At 42.2% G+C, this 20,409-nt stretch overlaps 1 protein-coding gene across 2 annotated transcripts in view; it reads left to right on the forward strand.

Moving 5' to 3' along the window:
* LOC122561354 (VPS10 domain-containing receptor SorCS1-like) overlaps positions 1-20,409 on the forward strand; it is a 1,166,089-nt gene that overhangs the window by 1,042,286 nt on the left and 103,394 nt on the right. For both annotated transcript variants that reach the window (XM_043713086.1, XM_043713087.1), the window contains exons 17-18: positions 13,176-13,289; positions 15,944-16,115. In XM_043713086.1, coding sequence (XP_043569021.1) covers positions 13,176-13,289; positions 15,944-16,115 — 286 coding nt within the window. The remainder of the gene's footprint in view (positions 1-13,175; positions 13,290-15,943; positions 16,116-20,409) is intronic.

Below are 20,409 nucleotides of genomic sequence, written 5' to 3' on the forward strand. Positions count from 1 at the left end.
CTACAGTACATCTCTCCCTGCTACAGTACATCTCTCCCCGCTACAGTACATCTCTCTCTGTTACAGTACACCTCTCCCCACTACAGTACATCTCTCCCCACTACAGTACATCTCTCCCCGCTACAGTACATCTCTCTCTGTTACAGTACACCTCTCCCCACTACAGTACATCTCTCCCCACTACAGTACATCTCTCCCCACTACAGTACATCTCTCCCCACTACAGTACATCTCTCCCCACTACAGTACATCTCTCCCCACTACAGTACATCTCTCCCCACTACAGTACATCTCTCCCCACTACAGTACATCTCTCCCCACTACAGTACATCTCTCCCCACTACAGTACATCTCTCCCCACTACAGTACATCTCTCCCCACTACAGTACATCTCTCCCTGCTACAGTACATCTCTCCCCGCTACAGTACACCTCTCCCTGCTACAGTACATCTCTCCCTGTTACAGTACATCTCTCCCTGCTATAGTACATCTCTCCCCACTACAGTACATCTCTCCCTGCTACAGTACATCGGTCCCTGCTACAGTACAAATCTCCCTGTTACAGTACATCTGTACCTATTACAGTACATCTCTCCCCGCTACAGTACATCTCTCTCTGTTACAGTACACCTCTCCCCACTACAGTACATCTCTCCCCACTACAGTACATCTCTCCCCGCTACAGTACATCTCTCCCTGTTATAGTACATCTCTCCCTGTTACATACATCACTCCCTGTTACAGTACATCTCTCCCTGTTAAAGGACTTCTCTCCCTGTTAAAGGACTTCTCTCCCTGTTACAATATATCTCTCCCTGTTACAGTATATCTCTTCCTGTTACAGTACATCTCTCCCTGTTACAGTACATCTCTCCCTGAGGAGATGGGGAATCAATGTTTCGGGCATAAGCTCTTCATCATTCATTCGCGGAACATCGATTCTCCTGCTCCTCGGATGCTGCCTGACCTGCTGTGCTTTTCCAGCACCACACTCTCCACTCTGGTCTCCAGCATCTGCAGTCCTCACTTTCCCCTTTTGCCATGGTATGTTTGTGGGAAGTTGTTGTATTGGAACAGTTCCTGTTAAGTAGTCATATAATGTATTATTCTGCAAATTCTACCAAGAGTTATTTCAATTTTTCTTTCTTTTGTTGTATTTTAAGTATCATGTATTCATAAAGTGTGTTTTGCTTCAAATCTGTTAGCTTGACCAATTGTGTCCGGAGCTAGCACTTACCTTTAAAACAAGGCAAAGCTAATCCCTTGGCCATTTTCTCAACATATTTTGAGGGAGTTTGGTCTGGGCTGTAAAAACGGTAAATGTTTTGGGTTGGACAAGCTAATTAGCCCTCATGCGAGTGCTGGCTGTTAGTAAGAACTATCCAATTAGTCTCACTGGTCTGATCTTTCCCTGTTGCTCTGTACTTTCCTCGTTTTTATGTTTATACCTATTCCCTTCTGAAAGTTACAATTCAATTAGCTTCTCATGCAGTGAATTTCCAAACACATCAACCCCGACTGTACTAAACAACTCCTCGTTTCCCATCCTGTTCTTTTGCCAATTATCTTAAATCATTCATTGCCTTCCCCAAACAGGCACATTAATAAGAGAGAAAAAGGATGAGGCAGAGAAGAAAAATATTTAAAAGTATAAGCTAAAGAAAGACAGAGCAGAAAGTGCCAGTGACTGGATTATTGAGTGATGGATCAAATCCTCACAACCAATCCCTGGAAACAGTAGAGACATTTGAAACATTACAAAAAAGATAGATCTGTCTAGTACTGGGAGACTTAAGGGAAAGTTAGAACATGAGAGATTATTGTAATATTCAGTGATTTAATTGTTCTGTATTTCTGTGAGTCTGGTATCTGTCCTTGATTGGTTAAGTTTGTGTATACACTTTGAACTAAAGTAAACAGCCACCATAGAAGGTTCTCGAAGCAGAGCCAGTTTAAGCAAGTCTGCAGACAGTATTGCAGAGATATTTTGAAACTATTGTTGCATACATATAAATTGCCATCAATGCTGTATTGGTCAGAAATAAATAAAATACCAGGGGCCCGTGATTTACCAACATCTAACATAGAATTTGTTTACTTATGAATGTCATCCCATTGTATCAGTTTAAGGATCCAATATGTGAACAGCTCCTTTATATTGTCCTGCGTTGTGTTCCAACTTGTGTACGGGATATCTGGTCAGCATGGACAAGTTGGACTGAAGGGGCTGTTTTCGTGCTGTACATCTCTATGACTCTATGACTTGTGAACAGACTTACAACAGGATCCATGTGAAACTGTGGAACTGCCCATACTTTATGACTCTACGTAGGCAATAATGATCCCATGTCAAAAAAAGTCAGTGAAGCTAAAGTAGGTATTAAATTCGACTTGAAAGCACTGATAACGTCTAACTGATCTATCAGCTTCAAACATAACGCATAGCAAGTCAAAGAGATCACTGCCCTGCTATTTCATTCTCACTTTGTTCTGATGAGTGTTTCCCATTCTCAAATTATCATTCTCTGTCTCTCCCTCATTCCAACCCCCACCTCCCTGAACTCCCTCGAGGTTCATTCCAACATCCTATCTAAGATTAACTACGGATCTTCAGAGACAGAAGGATATGCACAGGCTGGGGGATAATGTCCTTCAACCTTGCTCTGTATTTTGTTAAGGTAGCAGAGGGAAGGAGGAAGTGACCTTTAACCTTGAGCATGTTCTGCCGTTCAATCGGATCATGGTAGATCTCTGTCAGAGCTCAGGTTTACCCTTGATCACAGAGAAGGGACTGGCAGGGTGGGTACCTCATGAATGCTTGGTCTCCATGATGTATAGCAAATTGTGCAGTGGACATGGTGATATTGTCACTGGAGCCAGTAATCCAGGTACCCCGGTAATGTCCTGGGAACCAGTGTTCGAATCTCGCCATGGCAGATTCAATAAAATCATGGAAAGAACAGGCTGATGATGACCATGAAGTGATTGTTGGAAGAACACATCTGGTTCTCTGAAGTCCTTTATCTTTGTATATATTTAAGGCTGGTAGATTCTTGATAAGTAAGGGAATCAAGCGTTATGGGGAAAGGGCATGAAAGTCATAGAGTCAGAGAGATATACAGCATGGAAACAGACCCTTTGGACCAACCTGTTCATGCCAACCAGATATCCTGAATTAATTGAGTTCCATCTGCCACCATTTGGCCCATACCCCTGGACATGAGGAATATAGGATCAACCACGATCCTATTGAATGGCGGAGCAGGCTGGAGGGGCTGAATGGCCTACTCCTGTTTCTGTTTCTAATGAGTCTGATGCTTTAAGAAATGTCTTTACTTGATCAGACTTGCTGGTGACTCCAGACCCACAGAAAAATGGTTAAATATTAATTGCCTTCTGGACAATTCGAAATGGATGCTGGTCTAGGCAACAATGCCAGTGTCACAAGTATGAATTAATCAAAGAAATCTTTAATCATTAGTTACCATTGCAGAATGCAGCTTGTAAGCTTCTCATACACAGCAAACATCAAGTCATTATCTGAGGATCTATGTATTTTACAGTGAAGCCATTTGTCAAAAAAGGGAATCTTAATTCAAATATTCAAACTGTTCAGTTGAAGTGTTACTTCTATTGCTTACTTCATATCATTGGATAATTCCTTAAATTTGTGAAAATTGTTTTCTGAATTATCAGCAATAGGTTATATTTGATTCAAAGACACTTACTGAAGTCATGGGAAGAAGCATTTTTTTAAAAGTAAATGCATTTATTATTCATACCTTGTGGGTTAATTTCAACAAAAGCAATATGCATTTACATAAATTACTTTTAAAACTGAAAAATACATTCCAATTGGCTCCACAGGGGTATCATCAGTCCACGTTTGAAACTGAGAAACACTCGTGAACATTAGGTCAAGTGCCCAAACATTTGATGGAAGAAATACATTTTAAGGAGAACTTTAGAGAAGGAGACATAGAGGTAGAGAAACAGATAGGTTCAGAGAGGAACTACCAGGTTCATTATTTTAAATTTAATCATTGCTAAAGTTTCCAATTCAGATTATAGAATGTCGGAACAGCATAGGCCATTCAGCCCATCAATCCTGAACTGACTTTCTAGATCATGGCTAAATCAATGCCACATTTCTATTAAGGTACCCTTAATGTCATTAGCCTCCAGAAACCTATCGATTTCATCCTTGAAGATTCTCAACTTCCACAGCCTCTGGGACAGAGAACTCCAAACCTTCACTATCCTCTGAGTGAAGAAATTCCTTTGCATTGCAGCTTGGCCTACTCTATATCCTGGGATTAAGTCCCCTGGTTCTGGAGTCACCAGCTGGAATACATCCTATCGATATCTGCCCTGTCACACCTTCTAAGTAATGTATAAGTTATAATGAAATTAATTCTCATTCTTTGCATCTAGAAGACAAACCCAATTTCCTCAGTTTCTCCTCATAAGACAATCCTGCCATCTCAGGGATTATTCCGGTGAACCTGTGTTACACACTCTCTCTAGCAAGTACATTTTTAAATAAAGCGATCAAACTGTTCACACACCCCCAGGTCATGTCCCACCAAGGCTCCATATACCTGCAGCATTCCTTCTATACTCAAAGCCCCTTGAAATTATTTTCTTCGTGCCATTCCACTTTCTAATTGCTTAGTGTACCTGTTGTGACTTCACCCAACAAAGGGGCAGCGCTCTGAAAGCTTGTGATTTCAAATAAACATGTTGGATGAGAACCTGGTGCATTCTGACTTCTAAGATTTTGTGTGAGACCTTATGGAAATCTTTCTCAAAATCTAAGTACACCGCATGAACTGATCTCTTTATCTGAACTACAAGTAACATCCTCAAGTAAAATCCATTAAGTTTGTTAAACACAACTCCCCTTTGGATATTTTCCTGATTGCCCTGTTCAGGAAGTTATTTCACACCTCGAGAGAAAGTCAGACATAAATGTAGGTCGCCTGGCTCAGAGACAGGGACTCTACCACGTGAGCGCCTATGATTCTCCTTCATAAATTCATCTTTTTTTATACCCAGAAATGCAATCACACACAACTTTCTCATCACCAAAATCACCATGACTTCTTTTTTTGCAACATTTTAGCCTTTTTCAACAACTGACCACCACCAGACATCATCTGTGTGGCCAGCACTTACAAACAAAGCCCATTGCAGGCAAAAATAGTGCTTCAGTTTCAAAGTAATTCACTTTGAGAGGTGCTGGTAAGCTTGAACTTTCCTGAGCCCAGACCCACAGTGCAGTAGCTGTTTGTTGCCACAGGAATTTGTGTTGGGCCCACTCTTGTTCGTTGTTTATATAAATGACTTCGATGACAATATGGAAGGCATGGTTAGCAAGTTGTGAATGACACCAAAGTTGGTGATATAGTGGAGAGTGAAGAAGGTTACATAAGATTTGATCAGTTGGGTTAATCAACTGAGGAGTGGCAGAAGACGTTTAATTTGGATAAATGCGAGGTGTTGCATTTTGTAAAATAAAATAGGGCAGAACCTATACAATGAAAAGTAGGGCCTCGGGTAGTATTGTGGACCAGAGACCTAAGGGTTTAGGTACATGCTGATTTAAAGTTTGCGTCACATGTAGACAGTGTAATTAAGATGGTGTTTAGCACGCTTGCCTTCATTGCTCAGACCATTGAGTACAGGAGTTGGGACGTCATGTAAAGGTCAGTCACTGACATTGGTGAGGTCTCCTCTGGAATACTGTCTCTAGTTTTGGTCACCCTGCTATACGAATGATATCATTAAGCTGGAGAGAGGACAAAAGAGGCTTACCCAGATGTTGCCAGGTATGGAAGGCTTGAATTATAATTAAAGGCTGGATAGACTGGGGCATTTTTCACTGGAGTGCAGCAGGTTAAGGGGTGACATTATAGAAGTTTATAAAATCTTGAGGGGTAGATTTCAAGATTTTATAAACCTCTATGGTGGGAGATTTCAAGACTAGGGGACATATTCTTAAGGTTAGAGGAGAAAGATCTAAAAAGGACATGAGGGGCAATTTCTTTACATAGAAAGTGGCTCATATTTGGAATGAACTTCCAGAGGAAGTGGTGGATGAGGATACAGTTATAATGTTTAAAAGACATTTAGATAAGTAAATGAATAAGAAATGTTTGGAAGGATAGGGGTCAAGTTCAGGCAGGTGGGACTAGTTTGGTTTGGGATTAAGGTTGGCATGGTCTGGTCGGACCGACAGGTCTGTTTCTGTGTTGTATGACCCTATAACTCTATCACTTTAAATCTATGCACTCTGGTTATTGACTTTGCTGCTAAGTAGAGCAATGGCTCCTGCCTATTGACTATGTTCAGGCCTTTCATAGTTTTCTGCATCTCAATTAACCTTCCCTCAGCCTCTTTTGATATAAAGGAAACAATCCAAGCTTGAACAATTTTTTTCTTTCAGCTCAAGTTCTCCAGTCCTTGCCCCAAAAGCTTGTGATTTCAAATAAACCTGTTGGACTATAACCTGGTGTTGTGTGACTTCTGACCTTGTCCACCCCAACCCAACAATAAATCCAGTAACCAATGTAAAAGTGACTTCTTCACCCAGGGAGGGATTAGAATGTGGAAGCAGCCACCGCAGAAGTAGTTGCAATGAATCGTGACAGTATGTTGAGCACACGTTTGATAAATAGGTGAAGAAAGGAAAGAGAAGAAAATGCTGATGAGATGAGATGAGGGTGACTGGGGCATGTGTGGGGCATAAACAACAGGGAGGATGGATCAGTTTGTGGTTTCATTGTAAAAATGATGACAATACAAACTGCAAAGCTTCAGGAAGGATAAGCAGGCCATACACAATGAAGCCAATTCATCAACAGTTTTTATATTGCAGAGAAAAATTATGGTTTGATTTTCTCCATCAATCCAAACAGCTCAAACAGGAGCAGTTCTATTATAGCAAATAGCTAAAGCTGGTCTGTGTACAGATGTTAAATGGCTCAATCCATATATCTTCCTCCCTTGTGCCTTACTGGCAGATTCACAAACTGCACATCTCTAGGATTCAAATTCTCCTCCAGTCTTGTGACTACCATGATCTCCACACTCCTGTGTACAATTTCAATTCACCATTGCCCAGCAGTACCTAACTTTTCCAATGCAGAAGAAAGCCATTGTTCAAAATATAAGTATTACCAAACTAGTAAATGCTGTATGAGAGAAAGTGAGTAGTAAATACTGTACAGCTGGGGCGTTCAAACTTGTCACTGAATTGTTTAGCAAACCATCACAGCTATTCCGTAAGGGTCTAGTGGCAATGCAATCTCTACCAGATGTTTCCATTTGACTAACATTATTTCCTTTGCATTATTAACTGATAGGGATGCTACAAGTCCTCATTGATCAAAATGTTGCGGCAAATATTAATATTCAACACCTGTTATTCATTCATCGTCAGGGCAACGCGTTGAAAAATGTTATGTTTATTCCACTAACTCAGGCTCAGTGGTTAGCACTGCTGCCTCACAGCACCAGGGACCCCGATTCAATTCCACCCTCAGGTGACTGTCAGTGTGGGGTTTGCACATTCTCCCTGTGTCTGTGTGGGTTTCCTCCCACAGTCCTAAGATGTGCAGGTTAGGTGAATTGGCGATGCTAAACAGCCCATAATGTTAGGTGCATTAGTCCAGGGTAAATATAGGGTAGGGAAATGGGTCTGGGTGATTTACCCTTTGGAGGGTCAGTGTGGACTTGTTGGGCCGAATGGCCTGTTTCCACACTGTATGGAATCTAAACTAATCTTCATGGATATCAGTTAAAGCATCGAATGTACAACATGGATTCGGTCCACACCAGCCAACAAGGAGCTATCAAATCTAACCCCACATTCAATCTCTTAGTCCAAATCCATGTTACTACAGTCCCTGTACATCCAAATGCTTCTTAAATTCTATAAGGGTGCTCATTTACGTTTGCTAGAAACATCATAGATTTGTTCACAGCAACCCATTCTCTGGAAAGGAAGGTAAATGTTCAGGTGTGTGACACCTTCTATTACCCAAGAGAGTGGGGAACCTATCGTTTCTCATTGTCTTCCCCATGGGAACACCTCAACCAACCAGAGTCAACTTCAAGCATAGCCGGTCAGGCAGCATCTGAGGAGCAGGACACTTGATGTTTCAAGAGTAAGCTCTTCATCAGGAATGTAGGGGTGGGTGGGTGGCCCAAGGGGGCAGAGAGATAAAGGGGAGGGGGGGGTAAGGCTGGGGGAGATAGCTGGGAATGCGATAGGTCAATGAAGGTGTTAGGTCAGAGAGGGGGGTGGAGCTGAAGAGCTTCGGGGCAGAGAAGATGACCTGGGGGAGGATGGGCTGCAGTGAGATAGAGAGACTCATTGAGATGCTTGGAGAGGGAGGAGGAGAACTTCTTCAAGGTGGGCATCCTTGGAAGAGGCTTCACAGTAAGGTTATAATCAACTCAGAGACAGTGAGGACTGCAGATGCTAGAGAGTTAAAGTTGAGAGTGTGGTGCTGGAAAAGCACAGCAGGTCAGGCAGCATCTGAGGAGCAGGAGAGTCGAAGTTTTGGGCATAAGCCCTTCATCAGGAATGGGGCTTGCCCAAGGGAGCTGAGAGATAAAGGGGAAGGAGTGGGGCTGGGGAAAGGTAGCTAGCAGTCAACTTGTCAAGCAGTCCTTCCCTTGTTGAGTATGACATTTTCAGATCATTTGAAATGTGGTATTCTTGCATTTGTCCTGATGTGTGTAAGACAAAGGGCCTCAGCAACATGACTCTTTTGAGCAATATCTGAGTTCTGTTCCCTTCAGTAATGTGGGAATGTTACTGAAAGAGCAATGTAGAGGCCTGACACTGACCTTTTACCAGAAATTAGCTAATTTATCAACTCTGATGAGATTCCTGGAGGGTTTCTCTCCATGCCCCGATGGTATACCACACAATCAGAAGAATGTGGAGGCTTTGGGGAGGGTGCAGAAGTGGTTTTCCAGGATGTTGCTTGGATTGGATTGCATTAACTGCAAGGAGAGGTTAGACAAACTTGGATTCAAGGCTGAGGGGATGACCTGACAGAAGTGTATAAAATAACGAGGGGCATGAATAGGATGGACAGTCGGAGAGTTTTTCCCAGGGTGGAAATGTCAAATACTAGAAGCTATAGGTTCAAATATATAGTTGTGCATAGACAGTCAAAAAACACAAAAGAAACAGCATATAGCTGGATTTGTTTAGCTACATTAATCTTCAATAAAAAGGTTAAGATGAGGTAGACTGATTGCAGCTTGCTGTCTGGTCTGACTGTAGATCCCAAGAGTTTTTGCTTTCGGCTGAGAGAGGTTCAAAGCTGAAACTGAAATCCTCCTCCTGTCTGAAACCACTCTTGTGAAAATGAAGTCTTTGTTTAAAAGATCTCTGTCTGCTGTGGCAGTGAAGACACAATCAAATCTGGGTGAGAGAGCACCACTTTGTGGGCAGGACCGATGGGAGCTGGATTAGCATTCAGATTAGAGGTAGGAGTTGTTTTCTCCACTCTGAGCCTAGTTATTTCAGTTCTTCAGCAAGAACATGCTTCAGAACACACTAAAAGCTTGTCTGGTCATATAAAAGCAAAATACTGTGGATGCTGATAATCTGAAATAAAAACAGAAAGCTATTGGGAATGTTAGGAGGTTGGTCTCACCCGTGGGGAGAGAAATTGAGTTTCATCCAGTAGGACTTTTACTGGACTCGAAATGTTAACCCTGTTCCTCTTTCCACAGATACTATCAGACTGCAGAGTTTCTCCAGCACTTTCCATTTTTATTGTCTAGTCATATGACTTCTCTCTCTACTGTCACAGAAGGGAATCTCACAGCAGATACGAAATATACTTTTCAAGAGATTTACTCATGGTACCATATTGTGAGATGTGATCTAATTATATAGAAGTTGCAGTCTCCATCTTACTGAGTCCTCTTGCAGCATGGCATGCTGAGGGAAGGGTATGGCAGTCCATCAAATTGTTTAGTTTAAGCCTAGACATGCAAGTGTCTGTGGTGGCACTGAATATATGTAGCTTACAGGAGCTATAATAAATGTTCATTGAATTCTGCTGTACTATAGGAGTTACATTTCATTCGTACATTCTGGGAGCTAAAATATGCATCATGTCATTATCATGAAGATGATCACTGCAGAGATCCAAATGAGGCTGTTGTTTGTACATTCCAAACAGTAGCTTGATTAGTTCATGTCTGATTAGCTATTAGCTCATCACTTAAGTCAAGTTAATGTCCTATTTCCCAGCAGCTGAAGCTTGGCTGTTCATCTTGAAATCTTGTTAATTACACAAAGAGGAATCTTCCATATTCCTCAGGGGTTGATTTCTCTGGTGGGGTCTCTGCAAAACCACAGGCTGATGTGGAATGTGTGCTGCGCCATAATGTAACTGGGGGTAACTGTCTTCATACTGTTGTTTCAGTGTATCGCTGTGTAAGGGTTGGAAAAGGAGGAAAAGCAGTACCTACGATGACGATGTCACCAGGGAGAATGGATCAGGATCTCGGAGGAGATCAAGCTCATAGTCTCTTTAACGATATCTATCACTTCACCATAACCTGGAACTGTTGTGTCTCACAGTCAGTGTGAAAATATACCTTTAAGACACATGTCCGTCATGCCAGTGTAACCTCAAACTAGTTGCTACCATGTAGTAAACTATTTCTTGTTTGATACAAGAATCTCTTCTAGTGAAACTGCTAATTTGTTTTTACCCAGCTACAATTGAGCAAACACACCCTTCATATTCCTTCAGTTAAAGCAGGTTTGTGGGAGCAAAACAGCCTCACGGGCAGCTGTAAACTAGGTTTAAATCATAAACGCCTTGCAGTGCAGACAGACACTTGGCCCATCACATCTGCACCAGCCCTCCAAAGACTGTCCCATCCTATCCACATAACCCTACATTTTACCACAGCCAATCCTCCCTAAACTGCACATTTTTGGACTGTGGGAGGAAACCGGAGCATCCGGAGGAAACCCACGCAGACACGGGGAGACTGTGCAAACTCCACACAGAGAGTTGCCTGAGGCAGCAATTGAACCCTGGTCCCTGGTGCTGTGAGGTAGCAGGGCTAACCACTGAGCCAGCATTTAGTTGCCCCTTCAGCATTCTCCAACCATCTTCTTTAGTCAATTATTTTAAAAGTTGTTCTTAAAAGTTCAAGTTTCCAGACCTTGGATTTGAAATCACCATTTGATAATGCACATCTTCATGATAGTTCTGCTAAGCAGTTGCTTACAAATTCATACGATGTCAAAAAACATTGCAGGGATCAGTGTTCAGAAAATCATGGAGCAACTATCAGAGGTGTTATAATTATTCGGGAGTTTGGTGCTTCTCTAGCTGTTATCCTCTTTTACACATTCTTCCTCCCTCTCATGAAGTCTTATATTTTCCAGTCAAACTCTAAGCCAGCTCCCTTCCATAGTTTTGAGCTCTGTGAATTTGAGGATACCTATTCACTTCATTAAAGAATGCCTTTTGTTGATTATTGAATGTAGCATTGATTAATCAATGTGTTCTGTAAAAGAAAGTTATGCCTGCTCTTGAGAAAATTGAGCAGATGGCATTGCACATTTTTGACGTGAATGACTGATACAATGGAGTGTAGGTTTGCTCGCTGAGCTGTAGGTTTGATATCCAGATGTTTCATTACCTGGCTAGGTAACCATCATCAGTGGCGACCTCCAAGTGAAGAGAAGCTGTTGTCTCCTGCTTTCTATTTATATCTTTCGTTGGTTTTGTCCATGGGTTTTACTGGGTCTTTTAAGTTTGTTAGTTTTCGTTTGAGAGTGTTGGTGGGTTTGTGTGCTACTAGGATTCCGAGGGGTCTTAGTAATCTGGCTGTCATTTCCAAAACTTCTTTGATGTATGGTAAGGTGGTTAGCGTTGCAAGTCTAGCTGCACCTAAGAAAAGCGAAATAGCATGAATGTTTTGAGCCCAGTAACTCTTCATCAGAACTTGAGTTGAAATGTTGACTTTGTTTTCCATCCACAGATGCTGCCAGACCTGCTGAGTTTTTCCAGCAATTTCAGTTTTTGATTTATCCGAAAGAAAGGTGATGGGCTTGTGGTATTATCAGTGGGCTGTTAATCCAAGACCCAGGTAACACTCCGGGGAGTCCGGTTCAAATCCTGTTATGGATTAAAAGTGTTATTTAAATTCAATAAAAGTCTGGATTAAGAGTCTGATGACCATAAATCCATTGTCAATTGTCGGAAAACCCCATCTGGTTCACTAATGTCCTTACCATCCTTACCTGGTCTGGCCTACACGTGACTCCAGACCCACAGCGATGTAGTTGACTCTTACCTGCCCTCTGGGCAATTAGGGATGGGCAATAAATGCTGGCCTAGCCAGCAACCCCCACATCCCATGAATGAATTAAAACAAAAGTCTTCCTTAAACGGATCATAGCTGATGCACTGGAATGAAAACAGTCCAATACTAATAATGTACCTTCCCAAATCTTCATGACCTCCTGCAGTAGTCCTCCTGTGTTGTATCATTCCCGAAATCTCTGAAAGGCCAGTCCTCAGTGTAGATACTAGCAGGGGCTGTGTTGTGCCAGGATTGTACACATATCATTCACGCCTTCCAAAATGGGATGTTCTAATCCTGTCAGAGAGACAGTGTGCTTCGGACACACCACAGAATTAGAATTCTGATCTTTATTTTCAAATCTCTCCACGGCCTCAACTCTCCGCATCAACCTTATAACCTCAGCCACAGTTCCAATTTCCTTTGCTCCTCCCTTAGTTGCTGTACTTTCAGATGTCTACTCCCCAAGCTCTCACTAACCTCTCGACACCTTTGCCTCCCTCTTAAATAGCTTTAAAAAAAGTGTCCCTTTTACTATCATCGTTAATATCTCCCTGAACGGCCTGGTGTTGAGTTTTGTTTTGATAGTACTGCTGTGAAATGCTTGGGGCATTTAGTATGTTAAAGGTGCTATGTAAATGCAAGTTATTGTTCTTTGGAGCCTCTTGAGTAAAGTGCGTCTTGTTGTCTTTGACTTGGTGAATAATGTTGCTGGATTTAAAAAAAATGCATTTGCTTCATGCTGATTTTAGTGTTCCAACTTTTCCTCTCCCTGTCTCTTTCTCTCATCCTTTTGTTCACACTGGGACAGCGATTATGGATATGAGCGTCACTCTGATGGAAGGTGCCTACCTGCATTCTGGTACAATCCCTCTTTCATGGCGATGGAGTGTATCACGGGGCAGAGCTACCTCAACAGTACAGGGTGAGTATGCTGCTGTGACACCCCTGTATTTGCAATTAACTGTGAATATTTAGACACTGACCACTGTCCCTTACGGAGATCAAGGTCAGTTCACTCTGACACTCCCCGAGTAACTGCAAGCTGAAAAGGCTCCATTCTTTCACAGTGCCGTGAGATTAGTTCAGCACATTGCTTGACGTTTGATTAGGTCAGTGTATTGATTTGAATTCTTGCTCTTGGGGACTGTGTTCAAATGGCATTTGAAGTCAGAGTTTTGTGGGTGACCTTTCACACATTCCCAGCTTTGTTTTTGGACAGATCTCTTTTGCAGATGATGTTTTACATCTCATTGGGGTCAGGAAAGGCAAAAAAAGACTTGTGCCAGTGCTCCTGTGGCTCTCTTAGCCATCATCGATCAGCCAATCCAGACGTTAGGGATTGAAAAAAACCTGGGAGGCAATTACATAAAAAGTGGCAACATTGAAATGGGAGGGATTCTTCCTCATTGTTCCTTCCAATGATTTTCCTTCTTATGGTTTTCCTGTTTTGTTGTGGGATTCAGCAGCAAAATTGTCTGCTGTCACATGGCCTTATCCATGTGCCAATTCTCCAGACACGACCGTCACCTCTTTAGTTCCATTAAATCTTTGGCTGAAACAGCAAAGTTTGTCACTGGGTAGATGTGTTCTCCATTTGTAGCAAGTCACGCAGTCAGGTGATGGTAGCTGCACAATCCAGGAACAGCAGGGACTCCGAGAAACTAAATCAAATCCTTTTATGTAGCTTGAAGCAATGGCAGAAAGCTGTTCATTTGTTCTGTGGGAAAAATTGAGGGGGTCTAGCATTAAAATTAGCAACACTGCAGGAGTCGGCTTTATGTAAAGCGTTCCATTCCCTACTAGCAGACGGCAGAAAACACGACAAAGACAAATTGCTTGTACCCCCAGAAGGTTCAAATGTATTTACAGGAAATTAAGAAACACATGTTATGATGAGAACAGACAGATTGATTTTAGCTCTGTATTTACGCTTTTTGCTTTATCACGATGTGAAGTAATGTTTTGCTTAAAATAAAGCCAGTAAACCTTTGTAAAGAGAACATTTACATTATCCATCTTCAGTTCTCAGCACTTTGGTCTTTTTTTTTCCTGTACTGTTGCATGCAACAACATCAAGATCTTGGCAGTACTATCTCCTGGTTGAAAAGAAAGTTCTTTCACTTTGTTGCTATTTTCCATCTGCTGCCTCAGAGACCAGGGACTCAATGAGAAAGTGACTTAAAAGCAAAGAAACATCCATGAAGAACAATCAACTCGGATTATGTTCACAAACAAAACCAGAAATTGCTGGAAAAGCTCAGCAGGTCGGGCAGCATCTGTGGAGAGAAATCAGAGTTAATGTTTGAGGTCAAGTGAAACACTAACTCTGATTTCTCTCCACAGATGCTGCCCGACCTGCTAAGCTTTTCCAGCAGTTTCTGGTTTTGTTCCTGATTTACAGCATCCACAATTCTGTCAATTTTTACTTAAGATTATGTTCACCTCAGGCTTCCAGCAGGATTGGGAATCAAACTGAATTACAAGTCTTATTTTATCACTTCAATCTCCCAGAATTCTATTATGGATTCAATGTCAAATCTTCAACGTGGCATCATAGAATAGAATCCATATATTCCATAGAACCCCTACAGTGTGGAAACAGGCTCTTCAGCCCAACAAGTCCACACTGACCCTTCAAAGAGTAACCCACCCAGACCCACTCCCCTATTACTCTACATTTACCCCTGACTAATGCACCTAACCTACACATCTCTGAACACAGTGGACAATTTAGCATGGCCAATTCACCTAACCTACACATCTTTGGACTGTGGGAGGAAACCGGAGCACCCAGAGGAAACCCACGCAGACACAGGGCGAATGTGTAAACTCCACACAGACAATCGCCCCCCGAGGGTGGAATTGAACCTGGGTCCCTGGTGCTGTAAGGCAGCAGTGCTAACCACTGAGCCACCGTGCATCAATGTCAGTGCAAAAAGTCTCTCCAAAGAGAAATCTTGGGTTGTATTTCCTAGCTCAGCACACAACTCCAGGTCTCTCTGTCACTTCTTATTGTCCCAATCTTGGAGTAAGTGTAACGTTTTAGTTTCCACAATGGAATAGGTTCACAAAACTACATCAGAGTCTTCAGCTCAAATTAGAGCAGAAATTGCTGGAGAAGCTTAGCAGGCCAGGTGCCATCGATAGGGAGAGAAAGCAGAGTTAACCTTTTGAGTCCAGTCACCCTTGTTTGGAACTGAGTCTTTCGACTCAACTGATCTATGTCATCCAAACTTTCTTCCACACATCATTTCTTCCCTCCCAGAATCATCTTCAATTCCTTCTTCCACATTTATTTGTCCAGCCTCCAGCTAGTGTCCCAACTCTTCTCCACTCCAACCCACTGGGTGAGTTATGTTTGTCTAGTTAATTTTTCAGGTAGTTGGTCACAATAATGAAATAGTTGTTCATGTACCAGGCATGCAAGAATATAGTCAGAGACTGTTAAGGATGATCAGCCATGATCATATTGAATGGTGGTGCAGGCTCGAAGGGCAGAATGGCCTACTCCTGCACCTATTGTCTATTGTTAACGCCAAAATTCAACTTTAATTCAATGTTTTTCTATGTATTCAGTTACAGAAAAGTTGGCTCTAACAATTGCACCGACGGTGTCAGAGATCAGTACGCAGCTAAGCAGCAACAATGTTCAAACCGAGTCCCCCGGGGTCTACACCTCATCACCAGCAACGGCAGACTGGCCACTGATTCAGGACAAAACATCACCTTCATCGTACACCTGGAGGAGGTGAGCTTTCCTCTGGGAATGTCACATTGGCTAGCCTCAGTTATTTTCACTGGTAACAGAATTTCAAAACAAGACTGCATAACTTTAACAAATGAAAGCAGAAAATGCTAGAGAAACTCGGCAGGCCTCGGTGGAGAGAAAAACAGAGTTGACATTTCTGAAGAAAGGTTACAGGGCCAGAAACATTAACTCTGTTTTCTCTCTCCATAGAGGCTGCCAAAGCTGTTGAGTTTTTCCAGCACTTTCTGTTTCTGTTTGTTTCCAATCTCCAGTGTTCTCAGTACTTTGTTTAGGTTTAGTGCATCTCTATAAATTTACATTGAGGTCATTCAGGAGTGACGTCAGCAAACATTTCATTAGGAAGAGGTAGTGGTATTTGAAACTGGCTCTCCCAAGATAAGTGCTGAGGCCAGGGCTAAACTAGAAATTAATGAGATTTGTAGATGTTTGTCAATAAAGAGTTTTAAAGATTATGAAACTGAGATGGGCAAATTGAGTTGAAAGTGTAAATTAGCCATTATCTAGTTAAATGGCAGAACAGGTTTGAGGCGCTCTTTGCCTTCTCATTCTGTGATACTCTTATTATTTGTCTTTTAAAGACAAGAACAGCAAGAACAAAATGATTTGTATGACTCCCAGTTATTAGCAACAGCCCACAATATTAATCCACACATTACTGACTATGTCTCTTCAGATGCTTACTGAAAGAATGCAGTAGTTCAAGCAGAGTTTGTTCACAGGACTCCGTCACCTTTCTTAATTTTTCATCACATCCTTCAATTTCCACGTTTCTTTCCACATGTGGAAATTTTATTCATAGCAGGAACCTGCGAGTTCCCCTCCAAAACAGTCACCATCCTGACTTGGAAATCTATCGCTGTTCCTTCACTTCCAGGTTAAAATCCTGAAATTCCCTCCCTAAGGACAGTGATGGTCAACCCACAGTAGATGGGTTCAAGAAGGCCGATCACCCCGACCTTCTCAAGGGGCAACTAGGGGCGGGCAATTAATGCTGAGCCCAGCCAGTGACACCCTCATCCCACGGGTGAATACAAAGAAATTTAAAGTGACAAATAGAAATCTTTTTTTTTATAGCTCCTAGCCATTTCAGTTCCTTTTCGTTTGTTATGATTCCAGCTGATGATGCTCCTAGACAGATCCCAGTATGAAATCTGGCTTGATAGATTTTTTAAAAATTTTATGTGACGATCCTTCAGTAAAACGTAAATACTGAAGTTTGCAGATCTACTTTTAACAATAAAACAGAACTTTATCACACAAAAGAAAAGAAAATGAAATGAAACAGACCAAGCTATTGAATTGAATTGAATTGAATTTATTTATATTGCACAGATTAAAATATTTTGATGACCAGCAAAACAAAATTACACTTACCTCACAACACCCTCACTTTGCAGTTAATCAAAATTAAATGTGTTCATTCCTTATCAAAACTGTGGATGACTCCACTGCTTCCCTTTAATTCCAATCCTGTGAGGTATGAAGCTTTTACCTTTGATTCCCACACAACTGAGATCCTTACCCTGAAATAACTTATTCCCTAACTGCTCTGAGCAAACACTTCTCTTTTTCTGGGAGAAATGATTCTTACATTTGACTTTACTCGGGTTTCATTCACATGGAACCAAAACCTTACCCATCTCTGGGTTTTCGAAGCTAAACACAATCCTTGATTGTTCTAAACCCAAAAACAAGTGAATATATTTCAGAATTTTCTTTTTTCTTGTCATAAGACCCTACAATACAAACAATCTTCCTTTAACTCTACAGGATGCCTTCCATCACGGTGGCACGGTGGCTCAGTGGTTAGCGCTGCTGCCTTACAGCACCTCGGACCCAGGTTCAATTCCTGGCTCGGGCAACTGTGGAGTTTGTACATTCTCCCCATGTCTGCGTGGGTTTCCTCCGGGTGCTCCGGTTTCCTCCCACAGTCCAAAGATGTGCAGGTCAGGTGAATTGGCCAGGGGAAATTGCCTGTAGTGCTAGGTGAAGGGGTAAATGTAATGAAATGGGTCTGGGTGGGTTGCTCTTTGGAGGGTTGGTGTGGACTTGTTGGGCCAAAGGGCCTGTTTCCACACTGTAAGTAATCAAATTATCTGGCCTCTAACATATACTGGTTTGCAAAAGATTATTAAATCCCTAAAAAAGAGTCCATATGCTATTAATTTGAAATCCAAACTTAAAATAAATCATAAAATCATGGAATCATCCCTCAGTACAGAAGATGCCTTTCATTTCATCAAGTCTACACTGACAAAAAAATGCACTGGTCCCACTTTCCAGCACTTGACCCTAATTTCTTCAAGTGCTCATATAAATACTCTTTAAATGTTGTGGGGTTTCCTGTTTCAACTTGCCTCCCAGGTAGCGCATTCTAAATGACCACTATCCTGTGTGTGAAAAAATGTTTTTCCTCCTGTTCCCTTTAAACTATCTGCAATTCACTTTAAAATCCGGCCCCTTGTTATTGTCTCTTCAAGTAATGGAAAACAGCTGCTTTCTATCCACCCTGTCTATGCCCCTCATAGTCTTATACCCCTCTATCAGGCCCCCTCTCAGCCTTACTGCTCCACAGAAAACAACCCGAGCTTATCCAGAAACAAAAACAGAAATTGCTGGAGAAACTCAGCAGATCTGGCTGCATCTGTGGAGAGAGGAAAAGAGTTAACATTTTGAATCCAGTGACCCTTCTCCAGAACTGTTCTGAACGGCTGTCCCGAACCTATCCAGCCCCTCCTTATAGCTAAACAGCTCCATCCCAAGCAACATCCTGGTGATTCTCCTCTGCACACCCTCCAGTGCACCCATATGCTTCCTGTAATATAATACCTTTCATTATAAGTTCTTCACCTCAGTTTTTTCTTAGGTAGAATATTTAAATATCCCGATCTGCAGTTGTATTGCTAAAGCCATTCCTCACAGGGAAATGGAATACCATCGGCCATGTTGATGGTCTCCCATTTAATTGCAATCTCTCCCATTGAGAAGGGCATGATGTGGAGGTACTGATGTTGGACTGGGGTGGACAAGGTCAGAATTCACATGACACCATGTTATAGTCCAACAGGTTTATTTGAAATCACAAGCTTTCGGAGCTGATTGTTTGAAGGGACAACGCTCCAAATGCTTGTGATTTCAAATAAACCTGCTGGATTATAACCTCATGTCATGTGACTTAGAGCCATAGAGATGTACAGCACAGAGAGAGAGCCTTCAGTCCAACTTGTCCATGCCGACCAGATATCCTAAATTAATCAAGTCCCATTTGCCAGAACTTGGCCCATATCCCTCTAAAACCCCTCCTATTCATGTCCCCATCCAGATGTCTTTTAAATGTTGTAATTATACCAGCCTCCACCACTTCCTCAGGCAGCTCATTCCATACACGCACCACCCTCTGTGTGAAAAACTTGCCCCTTAGGTCCCTTTATAATCTTTTCTAACGTTGAGAAAGGCAAATTGAGCTTTCAGAGAAGTTCAGACTATTACCTGCAGGGGGCAGGTTTTGCTTCTGAGTTACGTTTGGAGAGGCTAGGCTGGTTTCTACTGGAACTTGGGACAGTAAGAGGTGAGCTGACTGAAAGAGAAAAGACCTGGAGGGTTTTGATCAGGTGGATGTGGAGAGATTATTTCATCGTATGAAAGAATTCTGACTTAGAGGTCGCTGCATAAAAATAAGTTTACATCTAAAACGGGGATGAACGCAGAATAGGAACAAGCCCTTTGGCCTACCACATCTGTGCTAATGAGATTAATTATTTTCTTCAGGATCCTGAATCTTTGAAACTCTCTTTTTGAAAAAGGGGTTGGAGCAGAGTGCTTGTATATCTTTCAGATTGCGTTAGATAGATTCCTGCTGAGCAAAGGCATGAAATGATATTCAGGGGAAGCAGGAAAGTGTTTTGAGGTTACAGTCAGATCAGCCAGGATCTTATTAAATAACAGAACAGGCTCTGTGGTGGTGGGAGGAAGGTGGTGAGTGTTATACTGAAATAACTCCACAAAGACCAGTATCCCATCACCAACTCACCCTTTGTTTCCACGTGGAGAGCCCTTTACACTGATCCAGCTCCCTCAGAGCCAGCTCTCAGAGTGAACAGAGCTTTTAACACTCCTGTTTATACTTGTCAGCCAGAGTGTCCTGACTAACAGCCCCAATTAGGGAACTCATATTCTATCAGGTCCACCTGGCTGCCTCACTGCACCACCTCCCCCACCCCCTCCCCCACCCCCTCCCCCACCCCCTCCCCCACCACCACCCTCACCACCTCCC

Source organism: Chiloscyllium plagiosum, chromosome 22, assembly GCF_004010195.1.
Source record: "Chiloscyllium plagiosum isolate BGI_BamShark_2017 chromosome 22, ASM401019v2, whole genome shotgun sequence".
NCBI classification, from domain to species: Eukaryota; Metazoa; Chordata; class Chondrichthyes; order Orectolobiformes; family Hemiscylliidae; genus Chiloscyllium; species Chiloscyllium plagiosum.